Below are 18,591 nucleotides of genomic sequence, written 5' to 3' on the forward strand. Positions count from 1 at the left end.
TATCCAGTCTTAATCTACAGCATCAATGTCTCCCTTCCTATTAGATTCTTTCCATCAGCACACAAACATGTTATAATACAGCCCATCTTAAAAAACACAAAACAGGAGTTCCCTAGTGGCTTGTGGGTTAAGGATCCAGTATTGTCCCTGCTGTGGCTCTGGTTACTGTTGTGGTGAGGATCCGAGCCATAGCTGCAACCTAAGCTGCAGCTGCAAAAACACCATCCTTAACCCATTCTGCTGGGCCGGGGATTGAACCTGTATCCCAGTGCTCCCACGTCACAGCGATCCCGCTGCACCACAGCGGGATCTCCCCAACCTCCTTATTGAGCTACCACCCCAATTCTTTGCCCCCTTCACAGAAAAACTCCTCTAAAGAATTAATCGTCTAAAACATTCTCAGCAGGAATAATATTACCCTCAAAGGGCAAAAACTGACTCTTGCTGGGCAAACAATTCTCCCTCTTTTTATATTCTACATACAGTATGTAGAAAATATAAAGCATATCTATGATATTATAATTTCAAAGTTGGGGTGGATGGAGGACAATTAGGAAAAAATGTCTAAAAGATCTCCTTAGGGAGGTAATACTGAAAAAACAATTGAGAAACACTGGTCTACACCCACTATCTCAATGTCCTCTCCTCCTCTTTTTTTCTTGAGCCTTCTCCAATCTGTTTTTCATTCCCAATATCCCGTAGAAACTACTATTGTCAATGTCACCTATGCCCTCCATATTACTAAATCCAATGGCCAACTCTTACATGAAACTGTAGGCAGCATTTGGTATAGCTTATCACTTCCTCTCTCTTCAAACATTTTCTTGACACCACTAATGCTTTGTTTTCTCTTTAACTATATGAACATTTGAGATCCTACATCAGGCACAGAATTGATGCAAAAACTATTGAGCACTGTACATCTGGATTTAACACATCACCTGCTATAATCCAAGTGACCTCTATTTCTGACTGTATTTTTCCAATATCAGTCCATCCAGTCAAGTCAGCCCTTTGACAGTTTAACTTCCACACAATGGGCAGGATAAAAACTCCTCAAATCTAAGTTAGATCATGTCATTCCTTTGATGGATTTCTATCTCATGTGGAGTAAAATCCAGAGTGCTTATCATAGCCCATAATGCCCTACATAATTGGTTTCCCTGCTTCCTCTCTGCTCTCATCCCCTCCACTGCCCCTCCTTCTTCATTGTGCACCAGCCACAACAACCTCCTTCTGAAATCCCTCATTTTTGGGGGATTTTCTACTTGGATCTCCGTCTGCTGGGATATCCCTCCAGATATTCTCCTGGCTCACACCTTCACTACCTCTAGGTCTCTGCTGCTCAGAAATCACTTGGTCACAGATCTGCTCATACTATACACAAAAGTACTCCTTGTCACTTTTTATTCCCATATTGCTTCATTTTATTCCCCAGTAGTCACTATCATCTCACATATTTTACTTATTTTTCCTCCTCTCATTAGAATAGAATATTATAGAATATTATGCCTCCTCCCACTGGGACACAATTACCTTGGAGCTTTTATTGTTTGGTTTACTGCTGTATTCAGAGTGTCCAAAACAGTTTCTAGCACACAGCAGATGTTCAATAAATATTTATATAATGAAAAAGTAAGTTCAACATCTGAATAAAAGATTACGATTAACATTTTTAAGAATAGAAATGGATTTTAATTTTTCTTCTCAGAATAAAATTTTATAATCTTACATGCCTGTGGCAAGTAAAATTATAACATACAAAAATATCTAACAACTCACAGAAATTGAAAACAAACTCTGCTTTGGGTATACTGATTTTCTTTATCTATTTTATGGAAGAAATTTTTGGAGAAACCAACTTCTACATAGCTTCCTCAAACTAACAGAGAATTCTACACTGGTAAACATAAAATGTTCTATGCTAGCTACTCAAATACTTTTTCAGATAATCTTTCTCATTTTTTTCTAGAAACAAACATTCACATCAGAATGAAAAAAAGTCAGACTCTGGAAACAGGGTTTTAGAAGAATGACAGATGATCACACTGTCCAGTCAGCATATAGCCATGTCTCATGGATCAGATGCTACAGAATATGAAAGCTCTTAAATGAGATACATTGGTGTAGAAGAAAAACGAATTTGGGGGAAAGCTTACCTAGTGTAGAATGCTGGTATTCTTTTATCCCTCTCTTGCTTCCTTTTAATCTTAATATTTAAAATCCCCCACTTTACAATTAGTAGTTGATTGTGGTAATATGTTCTCATTTGTGTTTAGCACATTTTATTTGAATCTTCAGATTTTTCTACCAGAAAGCTAAGAATCTTAGTTCTCGAATTTATTCTCTCTTTAAAATGTCTTTGCCAGCTCAGATGAGAAAAAATTCAATTCAGTTCAGTTGATGACTCAACTAGTGATAATGACGCAATTCAATAAATTATAGCTCTCTGCTCTTTCATCTCACCCCATCTCTAGTTTTGACATTTCTTTTTAAAGCCTTTCTGTTATCAAAGAACTCTGAATGAAAAATAGAGTTTTAAGTTAGGAAGGAAGTACACAGTCAGTAAGGCAGCATTAAAAAGAGATCTCCTCTTCTGTTAGAGTAGCAATCTTGCAGCCTAGTTTCAATCATATATCTACTGATGACATGTGTACAAGAACAAAAAAGTCCAAATATTTACATCGTTGATGTATTTATATCAAACATGAGGAGATCACACACATTAGCGCTGGGTAAAGAGGCAAAAGGTACATTGCCCCAATTATTAGAGTCTGGAGAAAATCTGGATTCCAGTTCTGCCATCCAAACAGCTACGTGACATCAGACAAGTTAACTTAATTTCTCTGAGTCTCACTTTCCCCTTCAATAAAATAGGGGTAAATACTCCTCATAAGGTGATTATAATGAGTAAAAGATATCAGGTAAGTAAAATGCTTAATAACAAAAATTCACAAAATGCTGTTTGATGTTGGTTATCATCATTACTTAGTTAATCCACCTACTCTTTTTTCTTTTTATTTTCCAACATTTCCCAGAGGGACATTTAAGTAGGGAAACTCCTTCTGTACTGCCAGGACTTGAAATGTGTAATAAACACAAGTAATATCAGTGGCAGATCACTCTCAACTCCAAGAAGGATGAATGTCTCTGCCACTTCCTCTGACTCCTGAGTTTTGGGAGACTATTGGTTTTTAAGACTGAGTTGTATTTATTTTTAAACTTTAATCTCAAATTCAGAGTTCATTCTCTCCATCCCTAATGCCAGGTAGGTCTGTCTGTGGTACCAGGGGCCTGTAGCAGAGTGAACTGTGGGGTTTGTTATATACACACACCCCTTCAGTCTCTCTTTGAATATCCACCTGCTTCTCCCTTCAGACTCAATATTCTCTGGGAGATACTGATCTCTTCTAAGACTGGCTGTTTGTTGGCGGTAGGAAGGTAGCCTTGGCTTCCCTGCACATCATTCCTATTGTCTGATGCAGGTCCATGTAGAGAGTGTGTGGTGTGTATTCTACAAAAGTACATAATCTCAGAACTTACTATGCACCATAGGATATAATAATAAAATAATGCTTATAATGAACACCTTCAACTTCCTTCCTAGAACTTCTAGAATTTTCTATCATCCTTGATGGAAAAATGAGAACCAAATCTTTTTACTAAAATAAGTTTAAAATTCTTTATTTTTTCCTTGATATTTTGCTGAAAAGATTTTGATTATAGGCACAGGAAACAAAAGTCCGTTATTCATCAAATAATATGCTTCACTGCTTTTTCCAGTAGGCCATCTCCATGGGAGAGGAAATAATTCAGTTTCTAAACTTCTTTAGATATTAGCTACTCTGCTGGGTTTCTTGCAAGCTAATGAACGGAGATCTCTATTTTAGAAAAAAATGATTATTACTATTAAATTCATTTTATTTATTATATCTTGATCTTTACCTTTTATATCTGCCCCATCTATTTGTCTTTATTATTAAGTACAAAATAATAGGGATTGAGAGTTGGTTCCACTTAGTATTCCATTCTCTAAGTGCCTGAGAAGCAACCCAGGCTAATATTTCCCTCTCTGCCACTCTTCCAAAATTATTAAAAATTATCTAGAGAAGTTCCCATTGTGGCTCAGCAGGTTAACTAACTGACATTGTATCTCTGAGGATGGAGGTTTGATTCCTGGCCTCACACACTGGATTAAGGATCCAGTGTTGCTACAAGATGCAGCATAGGTTGCAGATGCAGCTTGGATCCGGTGTTGCCATGGCTGTGGTGTAGGCCTCAGCTGTGCTCCAACTCGACCCCTGGCCTGGGAATGCCCATATGCCACAGGTGCAGCCTAAAAAGAAAAAAATAATAATAATAAATAAAAATTTTAAAAAAACAAAAATTATCTAGAAACACATATTAACTGGTTTAGTATCTACGAGGATGGAATTATGAGTGGATTTAATTTTACTTTTACTTTCAAATATTTCATCACTAAAGTATATTAAGTATAAAATAAAATTAAAATTAAAAATACATAATATCAAAAGAAAAAAGATACTTTTATGTATGACATTAAGGTGGCAGTGAGTGGTTGAATATCTGAAGTCAGAGTATGTAGCCACAGGTTGAAAGAAAAACAGAAACTGAGTGAGGGGACAGCCTGTGGAGCTCTGTTATGCTTGCTGGAGCACAAATGTGAGAAAAGGGGAGGGATGGTACTGTAGGTAACTCCTGAAAGAGTTCTTCACCAGCACATCTTTAGAAAGTTAAATATTACCCACGGGATCTTTAATAGTTCTTTAAAAACCTACCATCTGTGAATTTACTTGAACTTTTAAACAATTACTCTTTGGGTGAACAAGTGTTACAAATAAAATGTAAGCAAGGTAAGGATTTTTTTTTTTTTTAGATTCAGTCAAATAATATTTTATTGGATGGAAAACTTCTCTACATTGAAGTAGAGTAGCATTTCCTCAGTCTAAAACTATGTACCTTAAGGCTTAGAGGTTTCCGCTCTTCTTTTGATGGTTGTATTCTAGAATTTTAATAATAATAATAACAACTAAGATTCTCTTAATTTATAATTAAATATATATGTATATGTACATGTTTATCTTTATCTATCACCACTGTATATCTCCATTCTAGAGCTATATCCTATATTTCTAGATAAAGAAGTTTTCATTTCTTTTAATCTATATTCATACATGTATGTGATCCTTTGGTTATCATAGTTTGCCTTCTTGAGAACTACTGTACTTTTACCACAGTTTTGCTATCATATCCACCAGAAATTAAAGAACATACCAAAATAAGTTATTTAGGGAAAATTAACTCTCCCTTCCCTACCTTCCAATTTAGGAAAGAGATGCTCAGTGTTATGTTTCTAAAGGTTAGGATTCAGACACACACATGAGCACACGTGCATAGGAGAAAGAGAGAGAGAGGAAGTAAAGTGTCTTTCTCTTACAGAATCTTAAGTTGGATTAAGCTGGTGAATTCCTGAAAATGGGAGAGACTAAGGGGTGGAGAGGAAATGTTTAAGGGACAGGGGTTGGGGGATACCTGTCCAGGTAGAAATCTGGCCCACACCTGTGTGCTCAGCCCAGCTGGGATCTCACCGCAGAATGCCTAGGAAGCATATCTCTTAGCCTGGAGAGCAGTGGGGAGATATCCGTGTCAGCACAGTGCTACCCATTGAAAGGCAACCTGGACAAGGCAAAGTGTCTAACCCATGTCAGAGGACCATGGCTGGACCAGTCCCACACAGCAGAGGAGGAACAATAACAATGGCAACCTTATAAACTCATCCTCATGCCTCCCTTGTTTTCTTGCATTATAAAAACCTGAGATTCCTGTGTGAAACCAAAGGGAAGATAAAAGCAGCTGTAACGATGACTGAGAGTGGGTTTTCCACTGGGTACAAAGATGCTCTAAGCAGATAATTTGTAAATTTAGAGATATGAAGGAATAGACAATCCTTTGCATCCTAGCGTTGTAAATTCTAATTCAAAATGGCCATATGGTACTCTGGATATAAATACACCACTCTTTTGCAGAAGGACAAAGTAATCTTCCCCTGGGTTTCCAATATCCTTACTATTGATTCCAAAACCCTTATCAGGATTCTACTAATCCTTACTAGGAGTCTACAAAGATTCCCCACTACCATTTGCTTATTCATAACCAAGAGCTTAGACCACATCTTCTTATAAACATACTTTCACATTGGTTTCCCCTAACACAGAACTTTTACACTTGTCAGTCACCTGTTATTTTTGTGCCCACACACATCTTCATGAGAACACCTGGCCAACGGGCACCACATCTTTTAAATTTACTTGAGTTAGCATTTAGAAAAATGTCAGGGGCATGAGGACACTTAAGAAATATTCCCATCATGATGCTTCTTCAGAGGTATAGGTGATCCTATAAACAGTGGGCAAAGAGGTCACGTGGGTCAGGGCAGATGTTATGACAAGGTGATTATTCCCTCACTCCGGTACATGTTTTGGGGTCTGTGGTAAAGAGGGGTAGGGCCAGAGACAGGTTGTAGCTCCCTCAGAAAAATGTCACTTGTTGACTTACAATAAGGACTTACTCCTCTTACAAAAGTGATAGTTTGTTAATTAAAAGTTAATTAAATGTAAGAGTTCCTGCTGTGGCTCTGAGGTAACGAACCCGACTTGTATTCATGAGGATGTAAGTTTAATCCCTGGCACCGCTCAGTGAGTTAAGGATCTGGTGTTGCCATGAGCTATGGTGTAGGTTGCAGACACAGCTTGGATCCTCCGTTGCTGTTGCTGTGGCTGTGGCATAGGCCTACAGCTGTAACTCCAATTTGACCCCTAGCTTGAGAACTTCCACATGCTGTGGGTATGGCCCTAAAAAAAAAAAAAAAATTAAAAGTTAGTTAAATGTAGAGTTTTCAAGGCACTGTCATATTCTTTCACAACAGTGAATATGTCTATAATGTACCCTATTTGCAAAGCTCTGAGAATGAAATAGTCACCTTTGTTTAATCCTCAACACCACACATACAACTCTTTAAACAGACATCCCATTCCTTTGCCTTAATGGTAACGAAGTCACAGACACTAAAAAGTTACTGGGAGTATTAATACCAACTATGTGCTTACTGTGTGCCCAGCACACTTTAAAATCTTCTTGCCAGATTATCTCACTTATCTTCACTATAATCCTATGTGGTTAGATAATGTTATTTATCCTTATTTTCTAAACAGAGAAACCAGAGCTCAGGGAGGTTAAGCAACTTGCCCCAAATCACCCAGACAGTATGTGGTAGAGCTGGGTTACAAATCCTGGCCCTGTCAGTGGTCTATGCTCTCACCTCCCTCCACGGAGCGGCCAAAACTAAATGCAGAGTATAAAAACCAAGTACTAGAGAAAGCTCTAAATGCTTTGCTCTGAAGAACTCAGGGGCCCAGCTGAATGCTGAAGGAGAGAGAACACAGAGGATGTGCATAATTACTCCAGGCAATGGGAACTTTTAAGTCAATGCACTGATGAAAAATGTGCCGTTCACGCAAGGAACCCAGAGGAGACAAGATTCCAGAAGAAAGGAAGCCAACGTTTGACTCTGTGCCTCTCTCAACTCTCCTCTTTGAGACCCTCCTGATGGTGGCCACATGGTCAGCATGGACCTCACTTTTGCTTTCATTTGTTTGCTTCCTGAAGTGATGTTAGAGGGCTTAAGGCCTTTGGTCCCAAATTAGCACTGTTTGGGGGAGGGGGTAAGGGCAGGGCAGAACTAGCACATTTTCTCCCTGGAGCTGTACTGATATGTCTCTGCTCACCTCTATGGATTCATCCCGGTCGGAGCAAGAATGCATGTGAGTCTACACAGGGACAGGAGGAGTGGCTCCCACATGTAGAGTCCAGCCCCAAACCCAGTCTGTCTGTCTGTCTCTCTCTATATATATATATCTTTCTTCCTTTCTGTCTTTCTTCCTTTCTCCTTTCCTTCCTTTCTTTTCATAAGAAAACAAATTAGTATTTTGGTTTTAAGGATGTGAGATAGCAACCGAACTATTAAGGAAGCATATTCATTAGGAGATCTTTAAAAATATGCATTTCTTTAAGCATGTGGGAGAAAACCTCAGGAGCCCTATGTGGAAGGTGGTCTGGTATAGAGGAAAGACACCTTTTGTGCTCCTCAATCCTCACAATCACTTACCACATCCCACCAGTTTTCTTTTACAATGTTTCTCTCACATCCTTCCTACTGCCTCTGCCACTTTCCTAGCAGGGAGAATGGAAGAACCATGATAGGAACATCTGGGGATTTCAGGCCCAGATGTTCCATTACAGCCTGATGAAGAGCTCTATTAAAAGTATAGGAAACACAGGGAGTTCCCGTCGTGGCACAGTGGTTAATGAATCCGACTAGGAACCATGAGGTTGCGGGTTCGGTCCCTGCCCTTGCTCAGTGGGTTAACGATCCGGCGTTGCCGTGAGCTGTGGTGTAGGTTGCAGACACAGCTCGGATCCCGCGTTGCTGTGGCTCTGGCGTAGGCTGGTGGCTACAGCTCCGATTCGACCCCTAGCCTGGGAACCTCCATATGCCGCAGGAGCAGCCCTAGAAATGGCAAAAAGGCAAAAAAAAAAAAAAAGTATAGGAAACACAAAATCAGACAATAACAATAACTGAAAGGTGCCTCCTTTTTCTAGACTATACTTTCTTCTATAAGCCCCTAATAAATTGTAAAATCTTGTACAGGGCAGATCATGCCTAAAATTCCTCATCAGAGGGGATGAAGCAATGAGCCTCAGGGTTCCTCCTACTCCTAAAAGATCAGCTACTTCTAGGAGCTTAAAATCAAGTTGGGAAATTAGATGCTCATTGATTGAACAGCAACAGTGAGGGGGTCTGCATGCAACACGGTACTTGATGCTAGATGGGAATGGAGTGGTCCATAGGAGCCCTTTCCTCCCTTTTTAGTGGGGAAGACACTTGCTGATAAATAAGGATCACAATAAAATGATACTGATGAGTATTATGATAGGGCAGAATGTCCCATACAGGCCTAACTGGGAGGAAAAAAATTCCCATAAGGTGCTTGGAAAAGATTCCTGAGCCCTACCCAAACCCCAGGAACCAAAATTGTCTTAGAGATGCCTTTAAGCCTTTTAAACTTGCAATCTTCAATAGGCAAGTTTGGAAAAAATGGTGATCAAGAGTGAGCAGGACACTGGGGCAACTCACACCTACAGGAAACAAGCAGTAATAGGAGAGTCTAAGATGAAGTATATCGTGATGTATGACAGTGGCTATGAGTGAAAGGGCTCTAGAGTCACACAACAAAGGCTCACATCCCAGCATCTTCACCAAGAATGGAAATAATAACAATAATTAGGATTGTTGTAAGGATTGAAATAATCCTTATAATATTGAGTAGCACAGTTATAATAAAACCAGAAGGCAAATCATGAATCATAAGAGATTCACTATAAGGTTCATATCCCCTGTTCTCCAAACTGGGAGAAAGTAATAAATGTGATAAATTACTAGCAAAATAATCAGTTCTGTTTCTTCTGTGAAAAGGAAAATAGGGAAATGGATGGTGGATGAGGGAAAATCCAGACCACGTTGTAATCAAAAGGGAAGTCTTTCATGTAAAATGTGGTACTATGGTAATCATAAAGGGTAGACATATTCAGAGAGAGAGGGAGGGAGAGAAGGAGAAGACAGCACAAAGGAAGCCAATGATATGGGGCTGTTTGTAGTCTGTGTGAAGGAAAGACCTGGGGAACAGCCCTAGTTCTGTCACTAACTATCTATGTACTTTTGGGTAAGTTAGTTAATTGTCATGGGCCTAAATTTATTTCTCTGTCTGAATGGGGTTTTGTGAATTATATTACAGATAGAGTTGTATATATATTCTATATTTTGGTCATCTTTACAATTCTCTCTGGTTTAAAAATTCTGAAGGGAACAGCAATATATATCAGGTCCACTAGATGGCAATAGATAGCTTTGTAAAGGGAGGTCTTTCATTGAAATGAAAGATGTTTCATAATCTGGCAAGAGTATATTTAAGGTTCTTGAGAAAACAGAGAGAAGACATTAATTCCTCAAACTGAGGTCTTTACTAAGATTTATAATACAAAAAGAAATCAGATATTTTTAATCCCTTTGTTTCAGACCCACATGTTTCAAGGGTTAGGAAATCTGTTTTAAACCTTTACAGCTAGGGTGGATATAACAACAAAGCAAACACAAAATTATTTGCATGAGATTAAATTCTGAATTGACCCAGCACAACAGCCCAAAGATACTTAGCCTCAATCAAACGTACCAAGTCAATCATTCTTAAACTTTTTTTTATCATAAAGAGCCTACATATCCCACTACTAAAAAAGAAAAGGAAGAAAAAGATCTATTTCCTTTTCAGCATGATAACCTTTTTAAAATGGTGTCCACATTATCACTTTTTATAGTAAGAGTAAACTATACTTATTTTTAAAGTTATGATATTCAAGCAATAACAATGTCACCAAGTTTCTGTCAAACTATTTTGGGTAGATGGAAAAGAAATAGCAATGTATCTTTTTATCTTTCTAAAATTAAAAAAAAAAAATGAAGTCTTTACATGTTAATAAATAAATAAATGATCACTAGTATTTAATAGTTCAAAGCTAAATATTTACAAAGTTTATACAGAAAGTGTCCTGAGGCAACATACTTTAACCAAAATGTCTGGCCTTCCATGACAATACTTTCCTTCACGAACTGACAGAAATGGCCCCATTTAAAGATTATGGCATTTCCGTGGTGGCTCCGTGGTGGCTCGGCAGTAATGAACTCAACTAGTATCCATAAGGATATAGGTACAATCCCTGGCCTCACTCAGTGGATTAAGGATCCAGCATTGCCATGCGCTATGGTGTAGGTTGCAGACACATACTGGATCTGGCGTTGCTGTGGCTGTGGCACAGGCCAGCAGCTGCAGCTCCGATTTGACTCCTAGCCTGGAAACTTCCATATGCCATGGGTGTGGCCTTAAAAAGACAAAAAAAAAAAAAAAAAAAAAAAAAAAAAGAGTAATGATTAGACAGGGACCTCTGCAGAGAAAAGGAAAAGACAATGAAACCAAACAGAACCTAGCGAAGGAGCTGATGAAAAATACATATCAGAAATTTTTTTTCCAGGAAGCAGATTAGGTCAAAACACACTCAAGGCAATGACCTCAATACAGTGAAGGAATATATGACCTCTCTGAAACAGTGTCTCAAGGAAGGGAGCAAAAGGAACACATCTGAAAACTACATTGGTGACATACAGAGAAGGCCAGAAATAGAAAGTAAAAAATAATGCAAAGACCGAAATAGAAAGGTAGTTGAGACAAAATGGCAGATATAGAAGGGACATACCTTATATATTTTTTTAAGATAACTCTGAGATCATAACACATGGAACTGATATAAATCTTCATGTAAGCATTAGAAGGAAACTTAGCTGAAAATAACAGAAAAGCTGAATTGTCAAGCAGAAAATGTACAATGTGACTCATGAAAAACTGCCACAAAACTATTAACAATAAGATATATCTTTATAATATTACTGGACTCAAAGATAAACACAAATGAAAGAGGTACTTCTAAAATAAAGTAGCTCTGAAATGATAAAAGTAAAAAGGATGTACTAGACAAATGAAAATAAAAGAATAAGCATCTTATTTATTGGTCAAAGTTGATATAAAAGCAAAATAAAATGAAAATGGAATTAAAGAAAGAACTTAAAGGGTATAATTTTAATGAAGATAAATTATGAATCAAATAATATGGTATCCAAAAAACCATAAAGCAAAATTTGCCCTCACCCAAGCCCCAGAAGAGACAGAAAGTAATACAATAAGAGTAAGAAAAAATAAGTTCTCTCTCTCTCCCTGACACAGTTGAGCTACTCAAAAAAATAAGCATATAGATGACCTAAATAAAATTAATTCGCAGGCACTCAAACATTTTGGAAGTCAGTCTATGCCATGGTATTTATATGTCACTTATAAAAATATTTAGAAATATTTTCCAATGCAACATTGGTCTCTCTTCAGATACAAAACTATGTATCTTTTAAAAATCAGAATATATAATTTACAGTATAACTGAATTTACTAACTGACCAATAACTGTTTTAGTTAAATGTTACAGCATGTTATTTAATACTGTCTCAAAATCAATCCGATTATTACAGACTTCATGGTAATAAATTATCCCACTTTAAATTCACTTTAGCAACACACTAGAGGTAGACTCATAAAAGAGATCTTTGAAATTAGTTTTCTACTTTGCCTATAGCTATCTAACAAATATTCTAATTCCTTCCATACTACTATCTCACACTATACTAGAAAAGAAGCTATATTGTTACTGCACGGTAGAACTGAAACTCAAATTGCTTTCAAGACATAATACGCAGCTATGTTCTTCCTCAGAGAACAATTTCTATTACAGTTCTAAATCTAAGATCTATAAACCATAGTTATTACCAGTTTTCTTTCTAATAGTGGCATAAAAGGCTATTTCTCAATCAAATCCAAAGTCACCTTTAGTCATATCACAAAGTCAAAAGCTACAGGCTTGCCACATCCCCCAAAGCCTTGCCACCATCACCAGACTCTGCTTTGTTATATTTCATGGACCACAAGGCAAGATGCTGTCTCCTCCAGAAATCAATGACCCTGATATGTCAGGTTAGGTCAGACATAATGAAAGATAGGAGAATAATTGGTTAAACCTGGCACAGGTAGACACAAAGCAGAGCCATAGAAAAGCTTTTCTTAAGAATCCAGGTAAGAGGAAAATCTATAGAGACACAAACCAGACTATTGTTTGCTTAGAGCTTGGGGCAGGAAAGGGGAATGGACTGATGGAAGTGATAGCTTTAGCATAAGGAGTTTCTTTTTGAGGTGATAAAATATTCCAAAAGTGACTGTGGTGATGGTTGCATGTCCTGTTAAATATACTAAAAACTATTGAAATATACCCTTTAAATGGATGAGTTGTATGGTATGTGAATTAGTCTCAAGCCTTTTTTTAAAAAAAAAAAGGAGGTGAGAGAAGCCAGGTGAAAGTTGAGCCAACAAATCTCAGAGAACATGAGACTCAAACTCAAGAACAATCCAAGATAAGGTTTACCAGGTCTGTCACATAATCAATGCTTGTATCATAAAACCTTCTTTACTCCACAATGGCCACAAAGAGACTGTTCTTCTTTTAGGCTAAACTACTACATATCCATCAAAACACTTACTTCTTAAAGGCAAAGACAAAACAGAAGTATTGAATTTTTAACCAGTTTTCAAAAATCTGGATTTTAGTTTGGCTTAGATTAATATCATGAACCAGGTACTTTTTCAAACATGCAAATCAAAAGAATCCATAATAGACCCTTTCCTAAGAGTTCAACTAATTTCATGCTCTATCAAAGAAAGCCCATTCCCTGAGGTATACAGCACAGGCTGAGACTCACAGTTTTCAATGTCTCCCCGAAGCTGCAGAATCTGAGGAGCTGGCATTGTGAGGACAACAATATCAAACTGCTCTGGGGAGCCTGTTTCCTTGGAGACTTCCCACTTGTCATTTCTCAGGTTGATCTGGGTCACACATTGTCTGAAGTAGATATCGGCACCTGTTCCAAAAGCAAAATCCTGGTGTTCACAAAATCAGGGTTTTCCATATGAATGAGATGGAGGAGGAGCCACAAACTGGCTCCATGTGGATGAATAAAATGGTGAAGTTCGTCTTCTACAGTGCCTGGGCTTTCCTCTCTTTGATTTCTATCTCATTTAATAGTAATCCCTCCCTTCTGACATCCTTGGACCTCTCTATCAATGCCTGCTCCTCTGGGGAAAAGAAATACTACTACTACTACTACAATTAATAATAATAGTAACCACAGCTATCTTTCATTAATCATCTAAGGTATGCCAAGACTACGCCAAACACTCAATATACATTACGTCATTTCACAATTTCACAAATAAGAAAACAGATTTAGAAATGTCACACCATGATTTAAAACCATATCCATCTGACTCTAAAGTTCCTTATTTGTGTAGAGTAAGTACATATCTTAGTAAGTTATTAAGAATTCTTCTCTCAGAGTTCCCGCGGTGGCTCAGCAGGTTACAAACCTGACTGTTATCCATAAGGATGTGGGTTCAATCCCTAGCCTCGCTCAGTGGGTTAAGGACCCCACACTGCTGTAGCTGTAGTGTAGGCCAGCAGCTACAGCTCTGATCTGACCCCTAGCCTGGGAACTTACATCATGGGTTCAGTCCTAAAAAAGACAAAAAATACATACATAAGTGAATAAATATAACTAAAAAAACAGAATAAAAATATAATTCTTCTCTCTAATGATACCGAGAAAGAGCAATATTCCCTATTAAAGAAATCAATATTCTGTATTAAACCTGAAAAAAATCTCTGTAAGTGAAATCCAAGTCCTCATTAACTACCTCTATTAAAAAGAGTTAGCATTAAGAGAAATATAATATAGAATAACCTCTCATTGCATTTCCCTTCTTTGTATTTATCACAAAGATATTTTAATAATTATCTGGGTCATTATTTGATTGACATTTTCTTCCCTCTTAATCTGTAAACTCCATGAGCCAGGAATTATGCCTGGTTTTTTTTCCCCATGTATGGCATATAGCATATATAGTATTGTACTTGGCATATACTAAGTATTTAATCGATATTTGTTCAAGAGAATGAATTGGGAACAATAAACTGAAAGACAGGAAAATATAATTGGATCATTAAGTCTCCTCGGTATACTAGTACTTACCTCACATTCCAGTTTTCAGTGAACTTTGATTTTAAAACAAATCTACTTTAATTCTGCTTTAGGAATAGAAAAGAAATAAATGAAAACGGACTTTTAAGAAAGCACACTGAAAGATCCCATCCATCTCTACATGGGACACCTTGTGCTCCTAGCTACTCAATATCCAGCTTAAGTCCAACCTTGGCCATAGAGCTTCCATTCTGTAGCTACTCCAGCTCAATGTGATCCTTCTCCTCTGTGAGGTATCTCAACCATAACTGCCTTTACTACTCATTCTGATACCGATTCAAAGTATCTCTATGCTTTAGGTATGTCCCATCTATCCCAAAATACTCTAGGGCTCTGCCATGGCAGGCCTCCATGATACCTTAACAAAGTCAATTAACTTTATATGTTTTATTCAGTTGTTTTTCACATAATTTTCCCTTTCAAAACTGCATTAATTTTTTTTTTTTTTTTTTAGTGGTGAGTAGGTATGTATGTTTAAGAGAATTGAAGTCCACCAGCTAAAAATTCTTCAAATTCAATCAAACGTCTTGGACATATATCCAATGGTCCTGAGGTGTTCTGCAAGATGTGTATTAGTTCTCTAAGAGTGGACCTCAGACCAGCAGCACCAGCAGCACCTTGGAATTTGTCAGGAATGAAAATTCTCAGGTCTCAACCCAGACCTACTGAATCAGAATCAGGGGATCAGGTCCCATGGTCTGCATTTAACAAACCCCCAGGCTTCTAATGATCCACATTCAAGTGTGAGAACCACTGTGATGAATAAATAGACCCAAATCTAACACCACAATTAGCAAACTACTCAAAAAATATAGCACTTTCCAAGAGTTAGAAGCAGTGGTATAACTGCTCTTACTAACCCGGAAGTTATTCTTTCCAATGTGAGGCATAAAGTTTCCAGGAAAGTGGCATTTTCTTGTGAAAGTAATAACTTTCAAAAGGACCACATTAAAAAAATCTATGGACTCTGGAAACTCATTTTAAAACAGAGAACTACATAAAATCTCTCAAGAGTCACTTCTGAGCTTAGTAAATTTGACCATGTCCCTCTCTTGCATAACATCCTTCAGTGGCTTCCCACATCATTTAGGATAAAGTATAAAATCTTTAACATTGCTTACAAAGCCCTTATGATCTGCCCCTTGCCTTACTCTTCTTCACCTCTTACCACTTTCTCCTTCATTCACTACCCTCCAGTCATGATGACCTTTTTAATTTCATAAATGCACCATCTTCCTCTTAATTTATAGTAGTTCCAATCTGATATACCCACTGCATGCAATTTTCACCACTCCTCAGCCCTTGGCCTAGTTCACTCTTGCTCACCTTTCAGGTACCCATGAAAATATTAGTTCCTCAGGGATGCTTTCCCGGACCAATCTTCCCTTCCTCACTCCTCTGAAATTCACATCGGGTTAGGTCTTGTTATTATATCTCTCTCATAATGCTCTTACTCTTTCTTCTTAGAGATTATTATGTACCTTTTTTGGTGTGTATAATTAGTTTTTTTCTTTTCTCCATGCTGCACTCTACATTAACAAAGGCAAGGGCCATGTGTTTTATTTATCACTGTTTCCTCAGCACTTATTTTCATAAGAATAAAAAAACCTGTTGATAACTATAACAATTTCAGAATATGAAGTAGGTTTAAACATTTTACGAAGGCAAGTATGTTTCTGCTATACATTTATTCAGTTTATATCCCTGTCTTCCTCTATTTTCCTCCTATAATTTCCTACAAATAGGTTTTAGTTCAGAACCTCCGAGATGGACCTGAAGAGATGTGAGCAATGTCTAACTAAATGCCTGCTTAAACTAAACAGAAGAATGCTTAGCCAAGGCTTCCAGGCTCTCCTCTACCTTCTCTCTGAAGGACACTGTTATGAATGAGTGCCATGATCACCCACCTGGGAGAAACCCTGAGATAGAACTGCCCAGGATTACTTCCAATACATCAATTTTAGAAAGAAAATAAACACAAAAGTAAAAAGGAAGAGAATGGCAAAAGTAAATGTCACCAGAAAGAAGTCACCCTAGCTGAGAGCATATGCAAATTAAATCACCTTTTCTAATAAATCAGTCCTGTCAACATTGGTAAGTTACACTGCCCATGTTGACTTTCAATTGTTAATCAACATCCCTTTTGAAGTAGATGGTAAAATAAAAACAAATAAATCTTCCTGGTTGCATAAAGAGATAAAATGAGGAGTTCCCGTCATGGTGCAGCGGAAATGAATCCAACTAGGAACGATGAGGTTGCAGGTTCGATCCCTGGCCTCACTCAGTGGGTTAAGGATCTGGTGTTACTGTGAGCTGTGGCATGGGTCACAGACATGACTCAGGTCTGGCATTGCTATGGCTGCGGTATAGGCTGGCAGCTGTAGCTCTGATTAGACCCCTAGCCTGGGAACCTCCATATGCCACAAGTGCAGCAAAAAAAAAAAAAAAAGAGAGAGAGAGAGAAAGAAAAAAAGAAATATAAGAAATAAAATGGCATTAGTCCTTATTTGCCCCTTCCCCCTGGGGCAGGGACTAACCAATGAAAGAGAGGAACTAGGGGAAGAGCACTGTGACTTTGTTCTCGTTTTTGAGCCATGTGTCCACTGACATGTAACACCAGGCAGGGAGGGAGCAATATCTCATACTACAGGGAAAAAGTTGAGAAAGAAATGGACAATACATCAGAGGCTATGAGCTCCTCTGACTGTCCTCCATGGGATCATTAATAGGAAAGACAATAGGGTCTGCTTAAAGAGCATTGCTGTTATGTACTAACTAAGCCACCATATGCCAAGTACTCAACCTCCATGAGTCTCATTTTTCTCATTAGTAAATGGGGATAATAATAACCACCTTGAACGGCTGTTGTGAGAATTAGAAATGATGTATGTTAAGTGCCTACCACAGTGCCTCATATAGTGTCAGATAAATGACATTTCAAATTTCTCCCATCTCCCGCAACAATGACAACCAAAAGTAAACAACAGAAAAATCACAGTTCACTCACTCAAGATCGTATTATTATTATTATTACTATTATTATTTATTGTCTTTTTAGGGCCACACCCATGGCATTTGGAGGTTCCCAGGCCACAGGTCGAACTGGAGCTGTAGCCTCTGGCCTACACCACAGCCACAGTAATGTCAGATCTAGGACCCACACCACAATTCATGGCAACACCCGATCCTTAACCCACTGAGTGAGGCCAGGGATCAAACCTGCATCTTCACGGATGCTAGTCAAATTCATTTCTGCAGAGCCACAACAGGGACTCCAAGAAGACTGTATTAGTTTAGAAGGCAGGCAGTCAGTAAAATTGATGTCAATAAGTACAGTTTTCTGTGTAATAAACTTTATGTAAACACAAGAGATAATAAATGAGAACAGAACATAATCAAGGGGCATGTGTCTATTTCCCTTTGCCCTTTACTACTTATTCTGGGAACCTGGAGTAGTTAAATGTTGGTTTTAGAGATTTGAATCTGTTCTAAAGCATACCTGATTAGACATATCCCATATAGATAATTTCCCTGGAAGTCTGATCCCAAACTAAATGACTACTTGTTGGCTCAGCACATTATGGGGCTGTAAGCTCAACTGATTCCAAAATACAGATTATTTTTGGAATGACTTAGCAATTTGGATCCTTATGCACTGAGCATATGCAAAGGTCAGCTTTAAGCAAGTAGAATATTTTTAAACTAATATTTATCAAAAGATTTTATGTGCATGGCCTATTCAAATTAACAATGAGTATATTATATCCATAAAGGAT

The 18,591-nt window shown here is 37.8% G+C and overlaps 1 protein-coding gene across 9 annotated transcripts in view; it reads right to left on the bottom strand.

Moving 5' to 3' along the window:
* RNLS (renalase, FAD dependent amine oxidase) overlaps nucleotides 1–18,591 on the bottom strand; it is a 292,362-nt gene that overhangs the window by 268,174 nt on the left and 5,597 nt on the right. For all 9 annotated transcript variants that reach the window (XR_002338669.1, XR_002338668.1, XR_002338667.1 and 6 more), the window contains exon 4: nucleotides 13,481–13,639. Coding sequence is in view for 6 of the 9 variants with exons in the window: in XM_021073256.1 (XP_020928915.1) it covers nucleotides 13,481–13,639 (159 nt within the window). In the remaining 3 variants the exon portion in view is untranslated. The remainder of the gene's footprint in view (nucleotides 1–13,480; nucleotides 13,640–18,591) is intronic.

This window comes from Sus scrofa, chromosome 14 (genome assembly GCF_000003025.6).
Source record: "Sus scrofa isolate TJ Tabasco breed Duroc chromosome 14, Sscrofa11.1, whole genome shotgun sequence".
Taxonomy (NCBI): Eukaryota; Metazoa; Chordata; class Mammalia; order Artiodactyla; family Suidae; genus Sus; species Sus scrofa.